Source organism: Miscanthus floridulus, chromosome 6 (genome assembly GCF_019320115.1).
Source record: "Miscanthus floridulus cultivar M001 chromosome 6, ASM1932011v1, whole genome shotgun sequence".
NCBI classification, from domain to species: Eukaryota; Viridiplantae; Streptophyta; class Magnoliopsida; order Poales; family Poaceae; genus Miscanthus; species Miscanthus floridulus.
Genome location: NC_089585.1, coordinates 16,744,687 through 16,770,472, shown reverse-complemented (window position 1 = coordinate 16,770,472; position 25,786 = coordinate 16,744,687). Strand labels below are relative to the sequence as shown.

Below are 25,786 nucleotides of genomic sequence, written 5' to 3'. Positions count from 1 at the left end.
ACGCCAAAATTTTTGAAGAGATCCCGAGGCGCCTATTGTGTTCAAAATCGACATTCCAAACCACTGCTTTAGTAATTCCCAACACTGCATAGATGTGTTGGTGTTTCATGCTCAATGCCACATAATTGCAAATCGAATTATGTTGCCAGTTGCGCTTACTTAGGTTGTTGGCTATTAGGATCTTCTTATGAAGCAATGTCCAGGCCAAAACACGACATTTGGGTTCAGCTTTCGCCTTCCAGATCGGCATGATTTTCATTTTACTGAAGGTGCCCTCAAACTGAATACGGTAGGCACTTTTTGTAGTGTATTCTCCATCTGCAGTCCACCGCCACCGTATTGAATCTTTCCTAGAATTATCCAACGTGACTTCCCTGGTGAGTTCCCAAAATGTGACAAATTCAGTCACCTCTTGTTAGGAGGTTATATGAGAAACATGATCAACCCATTTATTTCGTACGTCCCATGCCTTTGTTGACCCGGACATTCTTCTTTTGGTTCTAGTAGAGAGTGCAAGAGGGCTTGCTATTTGCACTTAGAACTAGTACATCTACATGATCGTATACGACGTACGGATCCTGGACTATGGGACCGTGCTAATGCAGTTATCCCGTTCGTTTCACAACTCATCATGCATATGCGTGCCGCGTGGTTTACCTGACGCCTGGCCTAATTCCCTGGATGTGGCGTCTGGCGTGTCCTCCGTGGTTCTCACCGCATCAACGTCCGGCCGGGACACTACTGAAGGCACGAGCCTGTCCGATAACAGTCGTCGCCGCCTCCGCCTCCGCCTCCGCCTCCGCCACCGTCTCGGAGAGAAGAAACAGCGCCGGTTACAAGAGGCATCTATGCGCTCTGGATCGGACGTGCGGAACGAAGGGTGCAGTTCAGGTTTCCTCAAAAAAAAAAAAAAAAAAAGGTGCAGTTCATAGACACAAGAGGCAGCAGACCTGGGCCCTGAGCGGGCCACAGCCTGTCCTCCAGGTTTGGCCCATCCTGAATCAGTAAGGTTCCAGTTGCTGCCCACTACCACACGTTGGAATCCGTATAGACTATGGTTAGGACCTAGGGCAAAACCTCCGTCGTCCTTCTCCTCGTCTTCCTTCCGTCGCCATCGCCAAGGGCGGCGGTGTTTCCTCCATTTCCCCACCAAGATCGACCAAGTGAAGCCAATCCTCAGGTAAGTACACGTAGCCCTAGCACTCCAACGATATTAGTGGAAAAACATATATAATCCATCCGTCCCAGATGCGCGCAACGCTTGGAACCGGCCATCTAGCCACACTTCAGTTAATTTTTTTTTAGAATAGCTCCCTTCTCTATGGCCGGGATACATACCCTTGGAAAACAAATTTGTTGTGCGTCCCTCCATTAGAAGTTTCTAATTTTTTTATTAACTCTCAATTATTGTACCATTTACTTTCCTACTATTTTGGGCCCCTTCAGAGCACACGAAATTTCACAGAAATTATGCAGAATTTTACATAAAAATAATTCATTTTCTTTGGGAAAACGCACCATACAGAAAAGCTAATGCAGCAATGGCCTACTCCCTCCATTTCAAGATATAGGTGCATAATTTACATTCTGAAAAAGGGTCAAACATCAACTTTGACCATACATTAGTTAAAATATATGTATTTATAGTGCACAAAAGATGCATCAATGGATTCCTAATTCATAGATATTTATTAAGATATTGATTTTGAGTAATGGTGGATAAAATATTCTAAAAATAGTCAAAGTATATCTTGAAAGACTTTCTCAAATGCTAACATGCATTATAAGAAGAAATATACAGAGTAAAACGATATCTAAAAAAATCATGGTACTACGGAGTCTGTTTAACTATATTGTCGATTAGTGGGACAAATAAAGAATAATAGAGTCATAAAATTACAATGTCGATTAAACTTCAGTTTACTCCATATCAAATTGATTTAGATTCTAAAATGAATTATATATGTGTAACTAACACTCCTTCAGCTGCAATTTACTTAAGTCATTCATTAATTTACAAAATTTGAAAGCCGAGTCCCTATTTACTAAATTACTTCACTCAATTTGGTAAAAAAAACTCTCACCTATGTGTAGGATATGTAAATACCTTATTAAGCAATTTGTTTTAGTGTGAATTAGAGTTAATTAAGTTAGTCCACAATGTTGTATTAATTTTCAAATGTTACTTTTTGAAACAACTATACTTTACTCCCTCTGTCCCCATTTGTCCGTCGTTTTAGCCTTCACCCAGCACATGCAAGATTCTTTGAACTTGGACGGAAGCTCACCCAGATACATGCAAGATGCTTTGAATGGGGACAGCTAGAAGCGCAACTAAAACGACGGTCAAATGGGGACGGAGGGAGTATTTTCCAATGTACGTGATGTATTTAGTATTATTAAGTATTTCCTAATTTTACAAAACCACTCCAAAATTGAGTGACGTACGTTGAAAATATGATGGTTATAGTCAAGAGTTGAAAAAGGAATTGTATTACAATTGCAAGTTAAAAACCAGAGCCAATGCAATCCATAGTTTTGAGAGTTGTAAAATGATGTTTTTTTCCTCTCGTTCTTTTTTTTTTTGTAATAAGGGATGCATATGTTCAAATTTCACAATCTTTAGCCAATACTAGCCCAATATATAGCGTGTGATCTAAGTTTCATATCATTGGATTCCTATTTGAAATACTATCTCGTAATATATTCATGATTTTATTCTTAAACTCAATGAAATGCAAGGGAGCAGTATATAAAATACTATATATGTAATATCCGTAGTCCGGATTATTGTGTAAAATAGAGGGACTAGAAGATTTTTTTTGGCCTTGACATGCATGGGTCACATCATATATATACATCTTGATTATGTACATGATGGCCATTCGATTGTGTAAAATTGTCTGAATTTTCTAACAACCATATATTTTCCTTGAAGAAACTAAGTTGAGATCTCTGAGAAGAATGGCAACCACCACCACGCTTAGCATGAAGCTCCTTATCGACACCAAGAAAAATCGCGTGTTGTTTGCTGAGGCAGATAAGGACGTTGTGGACTTCCTCTTCTCTCTTCTCGCCCTCCCGGTCGCGACGATCGTCGGCAAGCTCGGAAAGGAGTCCATGTGCGGAAGCTTTGGCAACCTCTACGCCAGCGTGGAGAATCTCGACTACAAACTCGTCCTGCCCGGCGCGGAGAAGAAAGCACTCCTCCAGCCCACGATCGTGCCATCGGCCGCAACCACCAGCACTAGCTCTCTCTTGCTGCCCGCGCCCTCGTCGGAGCGGCCGAAGAGCTTCTTCAAATGCAGCCGCTACTACAACAGCATCTGCTATGAGTACGTGACGGACAGTAGCAGAGCGAGCTGTCCGAACTGTGGGACGAAGATGACTAGGGCACTCAGGTATGTTCCTCCTCCGGCGGCTGACGGCACCGGCGGCGGGCAGAGTGTGCAGATGGGCTCCTCCACGGGAGGTGCCACTGCCAAAGGGTTCGTGCAGGGGGTGGTGACATACACGGTGAGGGACAACCTCATGGTGACCTCCATGTCCACGATCTCCAGCATCTCACTGCTCAACACACTCGCCGTTACAGACTTCGCCGCGCTCCAGGAGAAGACCGTGCAGCTTGGCCACACCGAGGTAATCGATCATCAGTTGATCTTAATTATCATCATCGCTGGCTCTTTTCTAGAGGTATAGTATTCGTTTGAAATAAAACACTGGTTTTTAATTTTCAGGGCCTGCGGATTCTCAAGGCATCGCTGCAGTCCAACACCGTCCTCACTGACGTTTTCCTCAGCAAGAAGCGTCCCCGCCGCTGTGCTTGAAGCTGAAGCAGCTTGGCTGTCCATGTCTGGCCGAGTTGCTCGTCAATTTAGTTGCTCCTCCTATTTTAATTTTTGATGATCCATATTAGACTCTTGTCATCTTGTGTGATTTGTACGTAGTATATGCAGACTAGTGTTGATGCATGGGGTTGCCTCGACCATCAGCAGGTTCCGTTCATTATGAATGCATGGGTCTAATGCTGGGATTTTCTTGTTGCCTAAAAGTTTGGTTGGCTATGCATGACTTCTGGGTTGTAATCTGCAACCATATTTTCCACTTGTGATTTGCTGGCTGATGAACAACTTGTTGTCTGCCTTCAAAAAAAAAACTTCTTGTTGTCTGGTGATGCACAGAGGAGTGAGGACTTCTGGGTTGTAACGCTGCACCAGAAATTAATCTGCTCCGTCAGTGATGACGGCCCAGTCCGATAGTAGCGATACCAGGCCGAGCAATGGAACGCACGCCACTATCGCACATCGCAGCATGAGCTAGGCTTCCTTGGGCTCTCCTAATATAAACATTGTTGGGCGGGACGGATAATCGAACAGACTCGCGGGAAGAAAAAAAAAAAACAAAAATGTTTTTTCCCGCCTGATTATGATGTATATTAGCAGTGGCGGAACCAAAACTTATGATCAAGGGGGCCGGACAATACGATGACATCTCCTAAACATAATAAATGTATACAACAAGTGTACGTCTAATAGCTTTTCAATGATTTTACATATATATTTATAATACTCATAACGAAAAAACACAAAATTTATCATAAAAAAGAGTGAAATAATAACTTTTTTACTATGCAATTGAATTTTTATAGGCATTTAATTTTTTTACTGTGCTTGGGGGTGGGGGGGGGGGGGGGGGGGGGGGCATGCGCCCCCCCATTGTTCCCCAGTGTATATTAGACACAACAAATTTGATGGGCTCAATTGTACGTTGTCCAAATGTACAAACAAGGTCCAAGGTATTGTCCATGCTGTTCATAGCAGCTCCATCAGTTCGAGCTAGGTGCACAATGGAGATTCTATAGTCTTTGAATATGTCTTAAGGGGTGGGCAGCAAGTGGGCTGGGGGGCCATGCCACGAAGGGTCCATGAGTATATGTATGTATATAGTACTTGTTGGTATATATATGTATTTGATCCAATAGGCTCAAAAACTTAGCACAAGCAATAAATTTGCTTTTTTTCTATTTCGATATTCGACTATTCCTGATCACTTCTAACATATGCTACAAGTTAACTCTGATTAGTAGTATTATATACTTTAATCGTTACATTAAGGGCTTGTTCAGCATGACCCTCTTTAATCCCAAAAATTTACTTTGACTCCTCTACTATTCACAGGAAAATGGATCTTCCTCCTAAAGTGTTTGATACGGCTTATTCAACTCCTCAGCAAAAGCTGCCGCCGGAGCTAAGGCCCTAAAGATTAGATTACTAGGCCCTTGTGCTTGCTTGCCCAAGGGCCCTTGAAATTGTTGAGGCGGCTCTAAATACAAGCGTTCAAGTTTTAGGACGTAACTCTCCAGCATTTTTTCAAATAAAATTCAAAAATGTTTTCTCTGAAATGCTGGTTACTTTTCACAGGCTGTTGAATCTCAAGTATTTTAAAAAAAATAAAGCTTGATTAGTTTTGTTGCGTTAAGTTTAACCTATACTAATAAAGAGAATAAAAAAGAGTAAAGACACTTGCATTGTTTAGTTGACTCACATATCGATTTTCTAGAAAATAATTTTTTTTGTAAATTTGGTTGGATTTATAGATATAGTATCAAGATGCTCGGAAAGGAGTCCATGTGTGGAAGCGTTGGCAACCTCTATGCCAGCGTGGAGAATCTCGATTACGACTACATCCTTCCCGGCACCAAGAAGAAAGCACTCCTCCGGCCCAAGGTCATGCCGTCGGCCGCGAGCACCAGCCGCAGCTCCCTTCTACTGCCGATAGTAGTAGTGCAACATGTCCAAATAGAGCTTCTTCAGATGCAGCTACTACTACGATAGGGACTGCTATGGCTATGTGGCGGATAGTAGTAGTGCAACCTGTCCAAATTGTGGCAGGAAGATGAGTAGGGAACTCGAGTATGTTCCTCCAGAGGCTGACGGCTCCGGGCGGAATGTGCAGAAGGTCGCCTCCTCAGAAGGCTTCGTGCAGCGGGCGGTGACATACACGGTGAGGGACAACCTCAAGGTGACGCCCATGTCCACCATCTCCAGCATGACGCTGCTCAACACCCTTGGAGTGACAGACTTCAGCGCGCTCCAGGAGAAGACCGTCCGGCTTGGCTACAGCGAGGTGATCCATCTACATTGATTACACTTACACACATCATCGATCGTTCTCAGGCTCTTTTGCTGAAGTACTCTTCGTTTACATGCATGCATGTCGGTTTGTTGGTACATGAAATATTTTGGTTTTGCAGGGTCTGCAGATTCTCAAGGCATCTCTTCAGTCCAAGACCGTCCTCACGGACGTTTTCCTCAGCAAGAAGCGGGATTAGGGCTCGCAGCACCTATACTCACTAATGTTTGAAGTTGAAGGTCACCCGCCCATGTCTTGACTTGTCCGGCTGACTTGCTCAGTTTGGTTGGTAACTTGGTTGGCATTTTGCGATTGCCCATTAGATTGTTGTTTTGGCTTGTAGTATGCGTGCAAACTGGTAGCGCTGGCAATCTTGCATGGATAAAGATGATTTTCTTGCTTAAAGACTTAATTGGTTGGTGATGCTCTTCTGGGTTGTGTAATATGCAACTTTTTTCCCCTCCATTTGTGATTTGCTGACTGATGATGAACCTTGTTGGTGATGCACAAGGAGTACATGGACTGATATGGCAGGCTGCATGTACGCTGGACCAGAAATCTGGCCCGTCAGTGGTTGGCCAGTCCAATACAGTACATTGCCAGGACGACACAATGGAGCACAGGAGGTGTTTTGGTTCAGTACACGAGCAAGTTTACCTGATCACAACTCACAACTGTGCGAGGACCGAGCAAGGCTCGGTTGGCTAGCTGCGCCGGCGTGCGAGCAGCCCACCCGAGTTGGATCTTGATCCACTCGTGTGCCTCACTGTTGTCTGGGATTTTTCTAGGATTTATGTCTCTCGCGTGTGCAATGGAATCGTGACGTGTCCGTCGCCTACTAAATCCAGTGATTTCAAGAAGGATGCAGTCTTCAGATCTTGGTGTAGTTATAGGTTTGTTTATACACGGATGGTGTGAGTAGTGTATGTGTACGAACAGATGCTACAACTGTACCCAGATCGAGAAAAAAAACTCACAACTGTGCCTGTACCTTGCCTGTGAAGTGTTTGGTTGACATTGAAATCGAGTGCTTGGCTTAATTGCTTTTGATTAGTTGATTGATTGACTGGCGGGGCAATTTTTTTAAAAAAATTGGGGTGAAACTTAATTATTCCCTTGCAAATACTTTGTTGCCATTAGTTCTTAGGGTTATTTGGATGGGTGCCATTATAATTCTTAGAAGTTTGAGATGTAACATTAAAATTCATCTATTTTGAGATCTACCATTATAATTCATCGTTTCACTGAGTTTCGCCAATTTCTACGTCTTCCAGCTGCTTGGGCCCACTGGCAGTCGTATGCGCACTGTGCTATTTTCTGTATGGACGATTTTGCCCCCGTCCAAAGATGAAAGAGGCTTGCGCTGCGCCCGTGGCCCCATCTCTCAGTCCCTTCTCCTCCTCGCGCTCACTCTGTCTCTCACTCGTCCTCCCGACGCGGCGACGGCGGGTGAACCCCCTAACCCTAGCCGCCGGCATCCTGGAGCCCGCGCCCGCGCCCGAGTCAGCTGCCTCTGCCGGCGTCCTAGAGCCCGCGCCGACGCTCGAGTCAGCTGTCGCCGTCGGCGTCGTGGAGCCCGCTCCCGCGCCCGAGTCAGCTGCCGCCGTCGGCCAACTCCACTGTCGCCCGCGCCCGAGCTGTACTCCCGTGGCCCCATCTCTTGGTTTGTAGGCTCTGCTCCGTGGCTGCGCCTAGCTTTTGAAGCCATGGCCGGGCAGTGGACTGGAAGCCCAATGAAGGTACCTTCGATGGGCTCGAGCGCGACGGGCAGTGGCAGAAGGGAGTGCCCTTATTGCCATGTTCCTTTGGTCCAGATCCAGAGCAAGCAGCCGACGATAAAGGGTAAGTGGTTTCTCACGTGCCCGTACAACATTAAGGTTAGGATTCTTGACATTGTTGACCTCACTGTGTCTCTTGATGCTACTCTGATTGATGCTTTTTGTGTGCAGGGTGATCATACTACCTGCGGCTTCATCTACTCTGAGTTGCAGATTGAGGCCTTGGAAGCAAGGGAAAGCCGGTGGCAGACTGGTAAGGAGACATCAGCTGACTATTATGCCGAGTTGAAGGAAGAATTGCAAGAGTTGAAGCAAACTATGGATAGTGTAGTAGCTGATCTGTGGAAACTGAAGGTCCAACTTGCTGAGCCGAAGCCTGAGCTGGACACGAAGAAATGTCATATTGTGCTTGATTGTTCAGTTGTATCGCTAGTTTTTTTGGCTTTGTAGGTGTCCTGATTGGTGCATTTGTTGTTGCTGTCATGTGGAAGTGAACAACTAGAATGTGTGTTAGTCAGCTAATGTAAGTGTGGGTTGGTTGTGTTGGAGCTGTGGCTCCCTATTTCTTTTGTGTACTGATGAGGTCCAAACCTTCTGATTAAGTTACAAATATGTGGTTAGCTTCCAGTGAGCTCAACTTGATCTGTGGTAGCTTAACTTGATCTATGGTTGCCATGTTTGAGCAAAGCTTGTGTTCATCTTTTCAGTGTTCAACAACTTTAGATGTAACTATTAACAAAAAATGAATAAATGTCAATGTTGGTTACAGACTACATATCAAATTGTTGATGTATGGGTACAGATCTTACATGTAGAGATGTAACAAGTGTAACAATGCATTATGGAGGTTCAGGTGTGCCTTTTGTTTGTTCCTCAGGCAATTGTGTGGATTTGTAGCAGATTGGGGTTCTGATTCTGTCCAAGTGCTTATTCACAGTACTATAGCACTTTGCAGATGATTTGGACACTATAGAAGGACTTTTGTGTGGATTTGTAGGAGATTGGGGTTTTGATTTATCTGCATGTTCTTGAGTAGAATATCGATAAAATCTAGGAGAATAGATGGAAGGAACCATAAATTCATCATCATTGAAAAGCTGAGACATCAGAATGGCCAACTGCCATCACCACATCCTTAGATTCCTTGACCTGTCCATCACCCTTGCTCTTGTCAACATCTGGTAATTTGGACCTATCAGCCCCTTGCTTGAAACTGCTCTTTGAGTACCCACTAGCCTTATTCATTTCTCGGGCAAGCTCCTCTTCCTGCAGAAGGGCTAGAGCGCTGGCAGTGTCCACATCGCGTGGACTATGCAAGGCAATCACTGATCTAATCTCCTCCTTGAGCCTAGCTACAAACCGAGTCACGAAATAGGTGTCATCATAACCACTATTGTACAAGAGAATGCCCTGAGCCAACTTCTCGAACTCCATCTGATAATCCTCAATAGAACATGTCTGCTTCAGAGCATCGAACCGTTTGAGCAACAGCTGATACTGATCTTTGTCAAAACAGTTCATCACCAACTCATAAAACTAGATTAGAGGTGACAAATGGAGTAATTGATGAACTGTTAGATGCAGATAAACAGAAGACTCGATGCAACAGCTCACTCACTAGCTACTCAAGCATTCCCAGTTCAGGTGCTAAAACAATGATCATGTTACCCTTCCAGTTGCCCCATAGGACTCAGCACCAAGACCAGTTCAACACTTAAACCCAACAAATGCACTTAAACCCAGTTCAACATAACAGCATACCAGGTTCAACTGTTATTCTTACAACCGTACAAGGTTCTAGCATACCAGGTTCACAACCATACATGGTTCCAGCATTCCAACTACAAGGTTGCACAAAAGCATATCATAAACTAGGGTACTGTCGATACGGGACCCACAGGATACCCCGCAAGGGAGAGAGGAGATCTAGTTCAACTAGGATTCTTCCCATGTAAATCCTAGTAGTAGAACTATCAAGTAATCCTACTAGAAAATCTCATTGTAAACCAACTAGGACTCTGGCCTCCTGACTATATAAAGGAGGGCAATGCTCCTGTCAAAAGAGAGAATAATTGTACAACACAACACTGGACAATCAATCCAACGCAAAGGCTAAGGCCGACTGGACATAAAGTTATTACTCGATCTACGATCGAGGGCCTGAACCAGGATAAATCGGCTGTCTCTTGCGTAAACCATCGAGTTCGGCATACACCGAAGCCCGAACATACTGCCCCGGGTACCCTCGTGGCAGGCTATCGGTGGTAAAACATCGACAGCTGGTGCGCTAGGTAGGGGCTTTCGGCGACTTTGCTTCCGAGAGCTCGATGGACCTCGACAACATAATTTTCCCGATGGGATCAACTTTCATCTTTGGCTCATGGATCTGTGAGGCAGACAACAACGACAAGCTTCAAAGCCATCTCCTCGAAGATCCAGATCATCTAAAAGAAGTTCCTATTTCAACAACTACAACGAATCAGCTCACCAGAAGATTCGTGCAGCTCATAGTATCCAAGTCAAATCAGATTTCACGACCACTCGTATCCGATTTGAATTCAAGCTCCAAGGCGAAGTTTTATCCGAGTGCTTTCAAGAAACTGAGTTCTTTTTTGGCAAGATTCTAGAGTACAACTCAAAACAACTCGGATTACCCCCAGAATTCTCTCAAGAAGTGGAGTTCTTTTCCATTTGGGCTCGACAACATGGCAAAATCCTATCAGGGACAGGTCGAAAGATTTTTCAATCCAAGATTCGGGATACCACTGACAGGAGCTCAGGAGGGTCTCGTGCTAACGATAACATCGCAGGACTGTATCATCCACTGGCCGGATTCCGTTCCTGAGGGTAGCGGAACCCAACTAGTCGGCACAACAACAACAGCTATTTTACCTTACCAAGAAAGAGACTCGATCTACGACACCGAGGCATCCACTAAAGTTATCAGCGACTCCGATAGCATGAAAACTAACGCCAATAACAGAACGACTCATGCACAAGAAGTGCTCATGGTTCGACGACCGCGGTCACCATTAAATCCCCCGAAAGCACCCGATGTCAGATCATCAGATGAATCAGAATCCAACATATCACCCTTTGCTCAGGGCTACGACGGAGAAACAGATAGTCAGAAACAAGCTAGAGAAAGAAAAAACAAGTTGAAGCAAGGGCGCCAACACCGTACTAGGCAGCGCAGGGAAGCTTGGATTAGATACGAGTCAGAATTGGCTGAGTACGACAAAAGAAAATCACAACGAGAAGTCAAAGGAAGACGCACGGCGAATACGCCTTCGATAAGATTCGAGAAGCATTAGAAGAACTCAGAGCAACTTCACATCCTGGTGAGAAGTATGAACAGCTCCAGGACTTGCTCCGATCGACAATCCCGAGAACGCATGAAGAGAAAGCTCGATCAAGACTACCCGCCAGATCAACAACCCACCGGCAAGAAGATCAAAATCAAAGGAAATCCGCTTTCGAAAGACTTGGGCCGAGTGGAAGCCATGACGGAGGAAGTAGGAAGGAACATAATCAAGGCCATCGATTTGAACAACTAAGGAAGACTAGGAGTAGGGTACCTACCTAGACAACCTCACAAGATTGTTCCCATCAGAACAACAGTTGGCCAGAGGAAGGCGCTGAATCTGAATTCAAAGAAAACAAGGCACACGACAGGTTCCCCTGCTTCGCGAACAGGCTCACATTGGTGCAATTACCTCACAAATTCAAACCGTCTAATCACTCCAAGTATGATGGCAAAACTGAACCAAAGCAATGGCTCAGAATATATTCACAATCAATTGAACTAACCGGAGGAGACGACGATATCAAAACCCTTTTCTTCCCCATGCCACTGGAGGCCATGCCCCTCCAATGGTTCGATAAACTAAATCCAGGATCTATCAGAAATTGGGAGGATTTGCAAAGAGCTTTTTGTGAAAATTTCGCAGGAATCATTACACACCCAATCACTCATGCAGAACTAAAAGGACTCAAGCAAAAGGGAGGTGAAAGTCTTAGAAACTACTATCGACGATTCGGCGAACTACGAGCTCAAGTGCATGACATAACCGAACGAGAAGTAATTGAAGCTTTCTCTCACGGAATCATGGCTAGATGGCAATTTCAAGACTTCTGTAAAGAAAATCCGAGAAACAATGAAGAATTCAGACGTACAGTAGAAAAGATGATTACTGCAGAAGAAAAAACACAAGAGAGGTTCCCGGACAGAAGCAACCAAGACAACCCGGACAAGCAAAGTCACCGAAATAGCAGACATCAAGAAAGAAAACGTAGACCAGACAATACTGTGGCAATAGCCGACAAATCAAAGAAGTTTCCCAGACCCAGAAGATATGATGACATTGAAAACATACGTTGCCCATTGCACCCTAGTGGGAGGCACACCATCGGAAATTGCTACACTTTCAATGATCGATACACAAGAAAAGATAGTAAGGAAAACACCAAAGAGGACAATTAAAAAAGAGAAGAAGACAACCATGAGGACAAAGGATTCCAAAAACCCAGGGGAACGATAGCAGTGATTTTCTTAGGGGCTCCGGATTGCAGAAGCAAACATCAAGAAAAACTAGCACTGCGGACCATTATGACAGCAGAACCGGCTACACCAAGATACCTCAATTGGTCACAGTATCCTATCCAATTTACCAGAGAAGACCAATGGACTAGCGTGAGAAACGCAGGCCATTATCTACTGGTTCTAGATCTGACTATTGCTGGTATGACCGTCACCAAAGTACTAATCGATGGAGGAGCTGGACTTAACATTATCTTTTCAAAAACTCTAAGGAAAATGGGACTACAACTCGCCGGGATGATTACGCCAACAAGCACACCTTTTTACGGAATAGTACCCGGCAAAGCAGCCATGCCACTCGGACAAATTACTTTACCTGTTACCTTTGGAACTCCTTCAAACTACCGAACAGAGTTTATCAAATTTGAAGTCGCCGACTTCGATTCATCATATCATGCAATCCTTGGACGTCCAGCACTGGCCAAATTCATGGCAATACCACATTATCCGTACTTACTACTTAAGATGCCAGGACCCAACGGTATCCTTTCCCTTCGAAGCAATTTAAAGCGCGCTTTTGACTGCGACGTTCAGGCGATCCAAATTGTAGCTAAAGCGCAAGCCGATAATGGAAGAAAAGAAATAGCCGCAATCGCTGCAGAAACAAGCCAAGAAGAATTAGAAATACCGGCTAAAAAGCCCAGCATCATCGCACCACCAAAAGAAGTCGACGTCAAGCAAATCGACTTAGGCACAGGCGATACCTCCAAGATAGCAACTATCAGTGCTCACCTCTCGGCAAAATAGGAACTCGTGCTCACCAACTTTCTTCGGAACAACAAAGATATCTTTGCTTGGAAGCCAGCTGACATGCCAGGAGTCCCAAGGGAGTTGGCTGAGCACAGAATTGATGTTAACAAAAGCTCCAAACCTGTAAAACAACGGCTACGACGATTCTCACCCGACAAGAAGGCAGTAATTAAAAAGGAAATAACAAAACTGATGGCAGCCGGATTCATCAAGGAGATCCTTCATCCAGATTGGCTAGCAAACTCAGTCCTTGTACAGAAGAAAAACATGGACGAGTGGCGTATGTGCGTCGATTACACAGATCTCAACAAACATTGCCCAAAAGATCCGTTTGGGCTACCACGCATTGACCAGATAGTTGACTCGACAGCAGGATCTGCGCTATTATCTTTTCTCGATTGCTATTCAGGATATCACCAGATCGCACTAAAAGAAGAAGACCAGAGCAAAACATCTTTCATCACCCCGTTTGGTGCCTACTGCTACAAGACCATGTCGTTTGGACTAAAGAACGCTGGCGCCACATACCAAAGAGCTATCCAGACTTGCCTTGGGAATCAAATCGGTGAAAATGTGGAGGCATACGTGGACGATGTGGTGGTGAAAACAAAGAACCCAGACACTCTAATTGAAGATTTAAAGCAAACCTTCGAAAACTTGAAGAAATGGAGATGGAAATTGAACCCAAATAAATGTGCATTTGGAGTTCCCTCAGGACAACTACTCGGATTTTTGGTCAGTCAGCGCGGGATCGAAGCCAGCACCAAGCAAATTCGAGCTATAACAGAAATGGGCCCACCTAGAAGTGTCAAAGATGTGCAGAAACTAACAGGATGCATGGCGGCCCTCAACCATTTCATATCAAGACTCGGCGAAAAGGGGTTACCTTTCTTTAAACTACTAAAGAAGACAGACAAGTTCGAGTGGACAATAGAGGCCGACGAAGCTTTCAAAAAACTCAAAGAATACCTCACTTCATCGCCTATCCTGACACCTCCAAAGAAAGATGAAGATATGATGCTATATATCGCGGCAACTCCTACCGTAATCAGCACAGCAATAGTCATAGAAAGAGAAGAACAAGGGCGCGTGTATAAAGTGCAACGTCCCGTATATTACATCAGTGAAGTACTGTCAGAATCCAAAATCCGGTACCCGCATGTACAAAAACTACTCTACGCTCTACTCATTACCTCACGAAAGCTTCGCCACTATTTCGAAAGCCACAAGATTACCGTGGTGACAGATTTTTCACTCGGAGACATCCTACACAATAAAGATGCCACGGGGCGCATATCCAAGTGGGCAGTTGAAATTGGAGCCCTTGACATCAATTTCACCCCACGGAAAGCAATCAAATCTCAAGCCCTCGCCGATTTCGTGGCCGAATGGACAGAGATTCAACAGCCTTTATCAGATACAATCCTTGACCACTGGAAGATGTACTTTGATGGATCACTCAAACTAGGCGGGGCCAGTGCAGGCGTTCTCCTCATTTCTCCAGAAGGAAAACAACTCAAGTACGTCCTTCAGATATTATGGCAAGCTACAAATAATGAAGCAGAATATGAAGCCCTCATCCACGGGCTACGAGTGGCGATTACCCTCGGAATAAAAAGATTACTCGTATACGGCGATTCAGCAGTGGTCATCAACCAAGTCAACAAAGATTAGGATTGCACCAAAGAAAACATGGGTGCTTATTGTGCTGAAATACGGAAACTTGAAAAACATTTCCAAGGATTAGAAATTTTACACGTCCTACGTGATTCCAACATTGCAGCAGATGTCCTTACCAAGCTCGGATCAGACAGAGCAAAGGTTCCACCCGGCGTATTCATAGAAGAGCTATCAGTTCCCTCTATCAAACAACCCGGTGAAACAACACATGAAATTCAGGCTAAAGGCGTTCAGATCTTGATAATCAACACTTCATGGACCCAAGTTTTCATTGACTATATCAAAGAAAATAAACTGCCAGCAGATAAAGCAGAGGCCACACAAGTTGTTCGCAGAAGCAAAAACTACGTTCTAGTAGGGGATAAACTCTACAAAAGAGTAGCATCATCAGGAGTACTACTAAAATGTGTCTCATTTGAAGAAGGCAAAGAAATCCTAGATGAAATACACTTAGGTTGCTGTGGAAATCATGCCGCTTCAAGGACACTGGTTGGCAAAGCATTTCGCACCGGATTCTACTGGCCAACCACTTTGAAAGACGCAGAAGAGCTTGTTAAAAAATGCAAAGGTTGCCAAATGTTTGCAAGACAAGCCCACGTACCAGCTCACAATCTTATCTACATCCCACCCGCTTGGCCTTTTTCCTGCTGGGGGCTAGATCAAGTAGGACCCCTGAAAAAGCAAAAGGCGGCTTCGAGTACATCTTCGTAGCAATCGATAAATTCACCAAGTGGATTGAATACAAACCACTCGCGAAGTACAGCGCAAACAAAGCAGTCGAGTTCATCCAAGACATTATGCACCGCTTCGGCATGCCCAATCGAATCATCACAGATCTAGGCTCCCCTTTCACAGCTACAGAATTCAAGGGCTGGGCACAAGACTGTGGTTTCAGTATAGACTATGCGTCTGTTGCACATCCAGAGGCCAACGGACAAGTAGAAAGGGCTAATGGACTCATATTAGCCGAATTAAAGCCAAGATTATACGAAGAACTAGTGGACTATGGGTCCAAATGGATTGAAGAATTACCGAAAGTAGTATGGGGACTACGAACTCAAATAAGCAGAGCAACAGGCTACTCACCTTTCTTCCTAGTTTAAGGGTCAGAGGCCGTACTGCCCGCCGACTTGATCTGGACATCCCCAAAGATAGAGCAATACGATGAAGGAGAAGCGGAACACACAAGAAGATTAGAACTTGACATCTCAGAAGAAATCAGAGTAAACGCTACCCTCCAATCAGCCAGATACCTACAAGGTTTAAAACAGCATTACAACAATAGTACCCAACCTCGATCACTACAAGTCGGAGACTTAGTACTAAGAAGGATACAGAAGACTAACGAACGACATAAGCTACTCAGTCCATGGGAAGGACCCTTCATTGTCACAAAAGTCACCGGACTAGGCACATACAAGTTAATAACCAAAGATGGAAAAGAAGTCAGCAATACATGGCACATCAGCCAGCTAAGAAGATTCTACGCGTAGAAACAACTCAAGAAAAAACAGATATGCAAGCCACAAGGGACCAACGTTCACAATCGACGAAAAGCAATACTCTTCAACAACATATGTAGTAGTTTATACTCATGATCAATAAAGATGGCATTCATCCATAGCATGTCTTGTCATGACCTTCAACGAGTTGTTTTCACGAAACAAAAAAAAAGCAAAATGGCTGAAAACATGCCTGAGCATCCTGGCCGAGAGCAAAATAGCTGAAAAAAACGCTTGAGCCCGCCGATGAGGGTAGCTAAAAGCTGACACCCGAAACAAAAAAGCAAAATGGCTAAAAACATGCCTGAGCATCCCGGCCGAGAGCAAAATAGCTGAAAAAACGCTTGAGCCCGCCGATGAGGGTAGCTAAAAGCTAACACCCGAAACAAAAAAGCAAAATGGCTAAAAACATGCTTGAGCATCCCGGCCGAGAGCAAAATAGCTGAAAAAACGCTTGAGCCCGCCGATGAGGGTAGCTAAAAGCTAACACCCGAAACAAAAAAGCAAAATGGCTGAAAACATGCCTGAGCATCCCGGCCGAGAGCAAAATAGCTGAAAAAACGCTTGAGCCCGCCGATGAGGATAGCTAAAAGCTAACACCCGAAACAAAAAGCAAAACGGCTGAGTCGACCAAAATTTTAACTTCAAAAGACCCTCCAGCACTTCGTTCCGAAAAGCAAGAGGCTCGGGGGCTACATCCAGATAGGAATACTTTTTCCTCAGAAAAAGCACAAACGCCACTCAAGAAAGCACTCGAATGACGAAGTTTGTCGAGGCAACATTCTATACCGAGTCGTTTTACATAGCGCAGGCGAAAGGTTGTTAACACAAAGATCTACATCTAACAAGTCATAAGCACGGACAAAGCACTCGACGGATCACAAAGGAGGAAGAAAAAAAAGTACTCGACAAATCGAGGGGTCTCGTCAGAATAACGCACAGAGTTGTTTTGCGGAGCAGAGACGAGAACAGGACAAAGTACTCAGCAAGTCAAGTAACTTCAACCGCACCCAGGCAAAGAATACATCAACAAAAATAAAGAATCTTCATTTAAAAAGGAGTATAATATTACAAGGGGATGCTCAATCGAGTCAGGCGTTGTCATCAGAAAGGGAAATGTCAATATTTAGACTGTCTACAACCCTATTGGCTAGACCTTCGACCTCAGACTCCATCCTCTCAATGGCGTCAAGATATTCTTGGCTTTCAGCTTCTTCTGCTATCTTGGAGAGAGGCGCCTCTGGAGCAAGGACCCGGACCTGGGCCAGCACATTCTTGGTACATACTTGGGCACACCTCTTCGCGAACTCTTGGAAATGAGTCGGAATCCGGGGAATGAACTACGCCCAAGATTGCCCGTCATCCGCTGGAGTCCAGAGGACATCGGCTACTGAACGAAAAGATTTCCACAAAACATTCCAATTCTCAGTAGCCGTCGCCAGCTTCCCGGACAAGCCTTCAATAGTCTTTTGGGCCTGCACAAGATCTCTGTCAGCTCCGCGCCTAATCAGCTTAGCAAGGACGAGTTCTTCCTCAGCATGAGTAATTACCTCCTCAGCTCTATTATGACTAGAACGGACAAGGGCCCTCATTTCATCAATACTCTCCGAGAGCTTCTGCTTCTCAACTCGGAGAGCTAGACAGGACACCCAAGAACAAGTCAGCGGAAAAAGAAGTCAAAATAAAAGAAGAAACAGGTAGAACCCGCGGCACCTTTGCATTCATTTTTCACAGACTCCACCGCAGCATCTCTCTGTTTCTCTGTCTCCACTACCCGGGCGCGAAGGGCTTTCTCCTCCTTTTGGTGCATTTGACGCTCCATCTCCAACTCAGCCCGGAGGAGGTCAAGATCGGCTTTTAGAGCATCCACCTCCGAAGACAACTTCCTCTCATTTTTAGATGAGAAAAAGAAGCCAGAATGATCACGAGAAAAAGACTGAGCAAAAAGAGGCAAAGAGAAACAAGGCGTAAGGATAGAAGAAAAACAAGCATGCAAAAGAGGAGTGGCAGTAAAACCTACCTGGAGCTTTTCACCAAAAGAAGTCGCGAGGGTCGACAAGCTCCCCCAGGCTGCAGTCAGCTCCGATAACCGATGAGTGGCATCGAACTGTTGCACCACGTCACCGGAAAAGGAGGGGCTACCGGAGGCAAGAGAAGGGGAAGGAGAAGCCGGCTGGGGCGAAGAAGGAACGACCAAAGCAACCTCCAGGGAAGCCGGAGCCAAACCCTTAGAAGGACCCAGCGCGACGGCCACAGTTACCTCCGGAGCGACCAAGTCTGCGACTCCGCCAGGTAGCTCTGAAGCCCCCGCCGCGACTTCATCAACAGAATGTTGTGAGTCTCGAGGCTCGGAACTCGTTGGCACGACGGGAGGCAGAGAAGAAGTCGATGAAGAAATTAGAGAAGACGAAACACTAAAAAGTGATAAAAGGAAGCACCAATAAGAACCAGAGGAAGGAAGATAAAAGCCAAAAAGATAAAGCTAGAATCTACTCACTCGACTACTTTTTTCTTCGCGAAGCCAAGAGAAAGCCTCGCAGGGGGAACCACGACGGCGAAGACGTCCCCGCCACCCGGCGACGGGAGCGGGACAACCGACAATGGAGCCGCGGAAGAAGCCGAGGCTGGAGCCGTGGAAGAACTCCGCACTGGAGGAGCGGTACAGCTCGGGACAGAGGCAACCAAAGAACTCGACACCAGAGCTTCAGAAGAAGTCGGCGCGGGAGCCTCGGAAGAAATCACACCCGACCTCCGATTACTTCAAAAAGTTCAAGACTAAAATTCAAAACAAAGAGGAGAAATTCAATGCAACAAGAATATGAAAAACAACTCACCGCCGCATGATGAGGGGGACTTCATCATCCTCTTCTTCCTCAGCCAACGAAACCAGAGCACCTGCTGAAAAGGAGATGAAAAGTACTCGGTTCAAGAGAGAAACATGAAAATGAAAGAACAAAGAGTATTAAATGTGCTCACCTAAGAGCATGCTAGCAACAACTGGAGTACCTGAGGGAGTACTTGGTTTGCGAGGCTTCTTGGAGATAGGCAAGCCAGATGAGGACCCGTCCATTCACCCCCTCTTCGGGACACTGCGAGGACCGCGAGGGACTAGACGAGGAACATATTCTTCATATATATCAACAAATCTGAAAGAAACCCCAGGAAGGGCTGTAAAGGTTTGAGACTTACTAATTGCAGAAGTACCAGCTAGATGATCCCCAGTCTTCGCCACGGCAGGGAGAACATCAAGGGGGATCGGATCGACAAAGTTCCGCCCAAGCTCCTACGAAAAAAGATAAAACACCGAGACAAGAAAAAGCTAAGCGAGAACGGATGCAGCAAGAGTACATAAAGAACTCAAACAAAAAGATAGATAACTCACAGCTAGGGGCGGGTTGATGGCCGAGAACTCAGAGACGGCAGGAGGAATGACGCTCACTCCTTTCAGCATCTTCTGGAGGCGCTCGAGTACCTCCTCACCGGTCAGCTCAAGAGCTGGGACCATGCGTGAAGGATCCTCGGCCCTAGAATACTCAAAGCCGAGATGTTCCCGCTCTTTCAAAGGCTGAACCCGGCGACGAAGGAAGCTTGAAACAATACCAAAGCCGGTCAAACCCTGCTGTTTCAGTATGCTAATCCTATCAAGGAGTGGCTGGATCGCTTGAATCTTAGCAGGTGACTCAAGCTTCTTGTCCCATCGGTCATTCACCACAGGACCAGACCCGGAGTGAACGACAAGAGAAGGGATCAAATTGGCAGCGTAGAACCACTCGGCACGCCAATCTTTGACAGAATCGACCAGGTCATAATCAAAAAACTTAATTTTAAGACCCTGGCGAAACTGAATCCCACAACCGCTGAGGGCGCTGGTTTCTTCACGGCGGGGTTGAGGTTTCAAACGAAAGAAAAAGCAAAAAAGAGATAGAGAAGGAGGGATCCCAAGGAAGGCTTCACAAAGGTGAACAAAAATAGAAAGATGTAGAACGGCATTGGGAGTTAGATGGTTCAGACTAACCCCGAAATAACCAAGAAACTGATGAAGGAAGGCAGAAGTAGGAAGACAAAGTCCAGCACGGACAAAGGAAACAAAAAGGACAATCTCACCAGGACCCAGAGCCGGAACCCGATGCTCGCCTGGAACTCTCCATTCAGCGATGACTTTGCTTTGGATCAAGCCGTCGCTAACGAGCTCGCGCAGCTGGTCTTCGCTTGTTGTTGGAGCTAGCCAAACCTTCTGAGCTGCCCTCATGGCCACGAACTCCTAGTTTTCAATCAAAGACAGGGATGACTCCTCGTCCACGAAGGTCGCCTGAGACTTGCTTGTGGTTTTCTTCTTTCCCATGAACTGGCGGAAGCAAAAAAGGCACTAAAGAAGATGAAGCTAGAATGATGGTGCTCGGGTGATGGCGACAATGACGGCGGCGGATTTCTGAGAGCTAGGGTTTAAAGACAAGAGCTGGGCGACAAGGGAAAGGAAGATAAAAGGTCTTTAAATAGATTTTTCAGTGATACAAACGGCCCACAAGGCCCGTTAAAACACAATGTGGGAACGCAACGGTCTATTTACCGACGCAGCTAAAACGACGGAGGGCACGAATCCTCACAACGGTACAAACCAATGGGCAGATTTCAGACTTATCCGTCCAACGCCACGGCAGGGTTATCAGATTGATACAAGAACAACCCGTCAAACCAAGAAGAAAGAAAGAAGAAAGAAAGGGCTACCTCACGAGGAACAAAAGAACCCGGTTATGTAAGAAAGAACTCGATAGTCTCACGAACGACAGGGATCACAACAGAAAAGTCAAAGACAACTGAGAAGACAAGATTCGTTACATTACAAGCGACTTCAAAAATAGAAGATTACAAATCTTACAAGACCCAACGAACTCGGCACCACAAAAAGCAAAGTAGCAAAGAGGAACACGGACACGACTAGGCTCTGGAACGACTACGTGTCCCAAATTGCTACTCGGAAGGACAAACCGCTATCAGTTACACTGTTTTCTTCAAAGGACGGACGCAGTGCATCCAAGGCGGAAATCGACAGCACGGCAGGGCAACATGGAGCATAGAAGGCCGGCAGGCATCTGTCTACCCAAGACCGATGTGATGCTGGATATGGTGTTGATCTGCACCGGACAGTCTCAAGATAGGCGACGAGGATCAACCCAGAACTGCCGGATGAAGGAACAAAGCCCACATCACAAGACTTCCTCCAACTACCACCACGTACATCCTGGCACAATGCTGTCGCGGGATTAGCCTACCTCTAATCCCTATCACAAGACTTCCTCCAGCTACGACAAGACACACAGGAACTACAAAACATGCCCGGGGGCTGCTCTACTTCACAAACTACCATGTTCATGACCACCAAGGTTTCAACAGAATATCCAATGAATGAAAACAAGCACTCCGGGACAGTATTTATAGACCAAAGGATCGGTGCACATGGACTAGGAGTACCAACGAAATAAGCCTAACAAAGGACACAGTGAAAAGATAGGACTCAATAATAGATGACTCAGGCGAGAGGAAGCAGTACTCGAAGACGGGCATATTCGGAAGAATATACCAGCACAGTACAACCCATGAACAAAAGGCATTTACACTCAACCACCACCATACAACTACATCTGGCAACAGCAGACCATCAAAAAATATGCTAGGACCTCGCATCCGATTTCTTCCTGAATAAAACAACACGGATGTACGCTCGGAGGCTCGACCAGCACCATAGCCTAATCAACACTAAGCTAGGGAACTCGGTTTTCATTTCAACTACTCCCAGAGGCTTGGAACCAAAGACAAAGGACCAAGAATACAAGAAACTCAAGACTACAACGACGACGATACATCAAGACTCTTCATCTGACTTCTTTTCTAAAGAGAAGAACTCGGAGAAAGCGCGGAGCTGCGGGATAAACCAAAAAGCACGAGGCTCGTACACTCAGTGAGTGTAATTTCACCAAAAAGGAACCCGGACATAAGCTCGGAGGCTGCATGCCACAAGACTACTCGGACGATGGTTTAATCCAAGTCTTGGGGACTACTTCAGAACACAAATTTTTCAAACAACATAAAGGATCAAGACCCTCCAACTTTTTGTTCCAAATAGCAAGAGGCTCAGGGGCTACACTCAGTGAGTGCCCTTTTTCTTCGAAAAAGCGCACGTCACCAAAAGACTTCCTCAACACAGACCATTTCAAGACATTACGACAAAAAAAACCCAGAACGAGCCATATTCGAGTTCTTTTTGATAAAACTTCAACGAACGATCAGAACAACTTTAAGACAAGATCCTCCAGCCCCTTGTTCCAAATAGCAAGAGGCTCAGGGGCTACAACCAGATGGATGTATTTTTTCTTTAGAAAAGCACTCACCACTCAAAGATCCTAAGAAGCGCTACAAGGTTTCACTCCAGAAAGCACTCGGATGACATCTTATTCCTACTCAACAAGGCTTGAAGGGGCAGAGCGAGACTTTCAGAGCTCAACCATGAAGTGCTTGGGGGCTTGTCGATACGGGACCCACAGGATACCCCGCAAGGGAGAGAGAAGATCTGGTTCAACTAGGATTCTTCCCATGTAAATCCTAGTAGTAGAACTATCAAGTAATCCTACTAGGAAATCTTATTGTAAACCGACTAGGACTCTGGCCTCCTGACTATATAAAGGAGGGCAATGCTCCTGTCAAAAGAGAGAACAATTGTACAACACAACACTGGACAATCAATCCAACGCAAAGGCTAAGGCCGACTGGACGTAAGGTTATTACTCGATCTACGATCGAGGGCCTGAACCAGGATAAATCGGCTGTCTCTTGCGTAAACCATCGAGTTCGGCATACGCCGAAGCCCGAACATACTGCCCCGGGTACCCCCGTGGCAGGCTATCTGTAGTAAAACATCGACAGGTACCCCATAAACTACAACAAGAGCATATCATAAGCTGCTAACAAGCTCTAGTCTTCATAGACTAGCCTCCTAAGGCTACTAACAATAGTAGTAGGTGGGTCGGCTGTTGCCTTCTTGAGCTTCTTCTTGATGGGTGTCTTCTTCTTTGTTGTGACCTTCTTCTGCTTCTTCTGTTTCTTGCCTTGAGAGGGACCAGCTGCATTTGTTGGAGCTTGTTTCCTACATTTTAAAGGTGATATTACATATTGTGAAGTGAAAAACAAGACAGATTTAGTGCATAGAAACATACCTTTTGTTAGCCTTGTTCTTTGGTGGAGCTCTCTCACCATCTTCTCCAATCTCTACCTCTTTGCAAGTTTTTGAAAAGTGGCCAACATCTCCACATCTCCTGCATTTAACCTTCTTTTTGGATGCCCTTTTCTCCAAGCAACCTCTATGCCTTTGAACCTTTGGTCTTCCTGCTCCTCTGCCGAGCAACGGTGGAAACACATTGAATCCAAGTTCCACAACAGGCCATTGTGACCTATCTGAGATATGTTCAATTCTGTCCTCATAGGTTGCCTTGAACCTAGCCACTGAGTAATACTCATGGACAAAATCTTCAATTTTGACCCCTCTGTTGGACAGAATCCATGCCAAAGCATGTTTGGAGGGCTTCCCTGTCAACTGCCACTGCCTGTAGGAGCATTTCTGGTTCTGCAAGTCAACTGTTTATCTTTTCTGATTGTTCCACTTATCCAAGATGGTCACTTCTGCAATATCAACATCACTAACTGATACCTTGACCACTTTGAGGTTATTGCTGATCAAGTTGAGCTCCTTCATCACATTTGGGAGTATTCCATCTGTCCACTGCCTAGCAAGCATCTTCCTAGTGTATCTCTTCTCCATGATCAGCTCTCTGATTCTGTCAACTAATTCATGCAGTAGCAGCCCTTTGAACTTCTTTACTTGTGCATTGAAGCTCTCTGAAACATTATTTGTCAAGTAGTCACACTTGCTGTTTTCTAAAAATGCACACCTGTACCAGATCCTGTTGTGGTGCTCCTCAAGGTACTCAATGGCTTCAGGTGCAAACTCAAAAATTTTCTTCATGTGCCACTGAAACAGCCCTTGTGTGTAGCTTCTAGCTGCAGAGTACAAGTGATCAGTGAACACATCACCAGAATACTTCTTCAAAAAACTCTGATACAAATGCCTCTTGCACTCTCTGTTTTCAGCTTGTGGGAAGACAGACCCCACTGCATTCTCTAGTCCTTTACATGCATCTGTACATATAACCAGATTTGGAACATCTCCTACAACCTTATGCACAATTATCTTCAGTTTCTGACTCGAAATTGCATAAGCTATATGGTACAACCAATTGTGTCCATCCACACCAGTAGATGAAGCTAACTGACCCCTGTATTTACCATGCAAACAGGAAGCATCTACCCCAATAAAAGGTTTGCAACCAGATAAGAATCCATCCACACATGGTCTAAGAGCAACAAACATCCTCTTGAATCTGTTTTTGGTGCCAATCTTCTCTAACTCTATCTCTACTAAGCTACCAGGAGATACTTTCTCAATTTGAGCTTTCCAATTAAAAAGCAACTGAAAACTCTCATCATATTTACCATGGATCTGCTCTAAAGCTACCTTCGTACCTGACCATGCCTTAGAGTATTTCAACTTAATGTCATAGTCACCTTCCAATTTGTTCGTACCTTTGATTGGATTCTTCTTTAGCCAGTCTACCAACCTATGTATACACATGAAGATGCAGTCGTGCGAGTAGGCTCGCTAGTTTGTTCCATTTTCCTCCAAAAACGAAGCTAGTATATGATGTACCAAACAACCCATGTATACAACTTCTAGACATATATTTTTTTTGCCAGATAAGTTGGTTTTTGACCGATGCTAAACTATAAGAGAGAAGTTTTAGGGCATTCGTTTAAATTTATCAGCTAAAATCTACGATATTTTTATGAAAAAAAGAAAACAGCTTCAGCAGCCGGCTGCAGCCGAACAGGCCCTAGATAAGCCGGCTTCACGCCATTGCAAGCGCGATGCCGAGTTGAAAAAAGTAGGCCTGTGAGCTATGTAGGTTCCTCGGTGCTGCCTGAATAGAAAAACATTTTCAAAAGCTAGCCTCTAGAGTAGATAGAGACGGCGATGTTACGACAAACTACATTTCAAAAGCCTCGCATTTGTTATTTTCAAGAAGGTGTTTACATTGTATGTACGTATAATGTATTTTTGAATTCTTATTTATCCTTTGAAAGTAGCAGTTCTAACTACAGTTTACATCTCTTTCTGGAATTATATCACGTGTAAGCTGGAACTTTGTTTCTGTAAGTAGTAGTGAGTGTAGTCACAAGCGTTCAACCGAACCGTGTTTATCGAATTCATGTGTGCCTGACCAGGTAATTTCAGAATC

General features: G+C 45.1%; 3 protein-coding genes across 4 annotated transcripts; 2 read left to right on the top strand and 1 right to left on the bottom strand.

The window, feature by feature from the left end:
* Window positions 1–1,057: 1,057 nt before the first annotated feature.
* On the top strand, window positions 1,058–4,033 carry LOC136457751 (uncharacterized). 2 transcript variants are annotated; one of them, XM_066457761.1, is made up of 4 exons: window positions 1,058–1,180; window positions 2,241–2,377; window positions 2,939–3,639; window positions 3,738–4,033. In XM_066457761.1, exons 3-4 carry the CDS (start codon window positions 2,965–2,967, stop codon window positions 3,825–3,827), a joined length of 765 nt encoding a protein of 254 aa, XP_066313858.1. In that variant the 5' UTR covers window positions 1,058–1,180; window positions 2,241–2,377; window positions 2,939–2,964; the 3' UTR covers window positions 3,828–4,033. The 2 variants fall into 2 exon arrangements, with proteins under 2 accessions (XP_066313858.1, XP_066313857.1); XM_066457760.1 differs by lacking the exon at window positions 2,241–2,377.
* A 1,862-nt stretch (window positions 4,034–5,895) lies between these two features.
* LOC136460277 (uncharacterized) lies at window positions 5,896–6,376 on the top strand. Its single transcript, XM_066460046.1, has 2 exons — window positions 5,896–6,126; window positions 6,254–6,376. Exons 1-2 carry the CDS (start codon window positions 5,896–5,898, stop codon window positions 6,329–6,331), a joined length of 309 nt encoding a protein of 102 aa, XP_066316143.1. The 3' UTR covers window positions 6,332–6,376.
* A 17,032-nt stretch (window positions 6,377–23,408) lies between these two features.
* Window positions 23,409–25,122, bottom strand: LOC136460275 (uncharacterized). The gene is made up of 3 exons (XM_066460045.1): window positions 24,142–25,122; window positions 23,651–24,057; window positions 23,409–23,580 (listed from the first exon to the last, which is right to left on the bottom strand). Exons 1-3 carry the CDS (start codon window positions 25,120–25,122, stop codon window positions 23,409–23,411), a joined length of 1,560 nt encoding a protein of 519 aa, XP_066316142.1.
* Window positions 25,123–25,786: the final 664 nt, after the last annotated feature.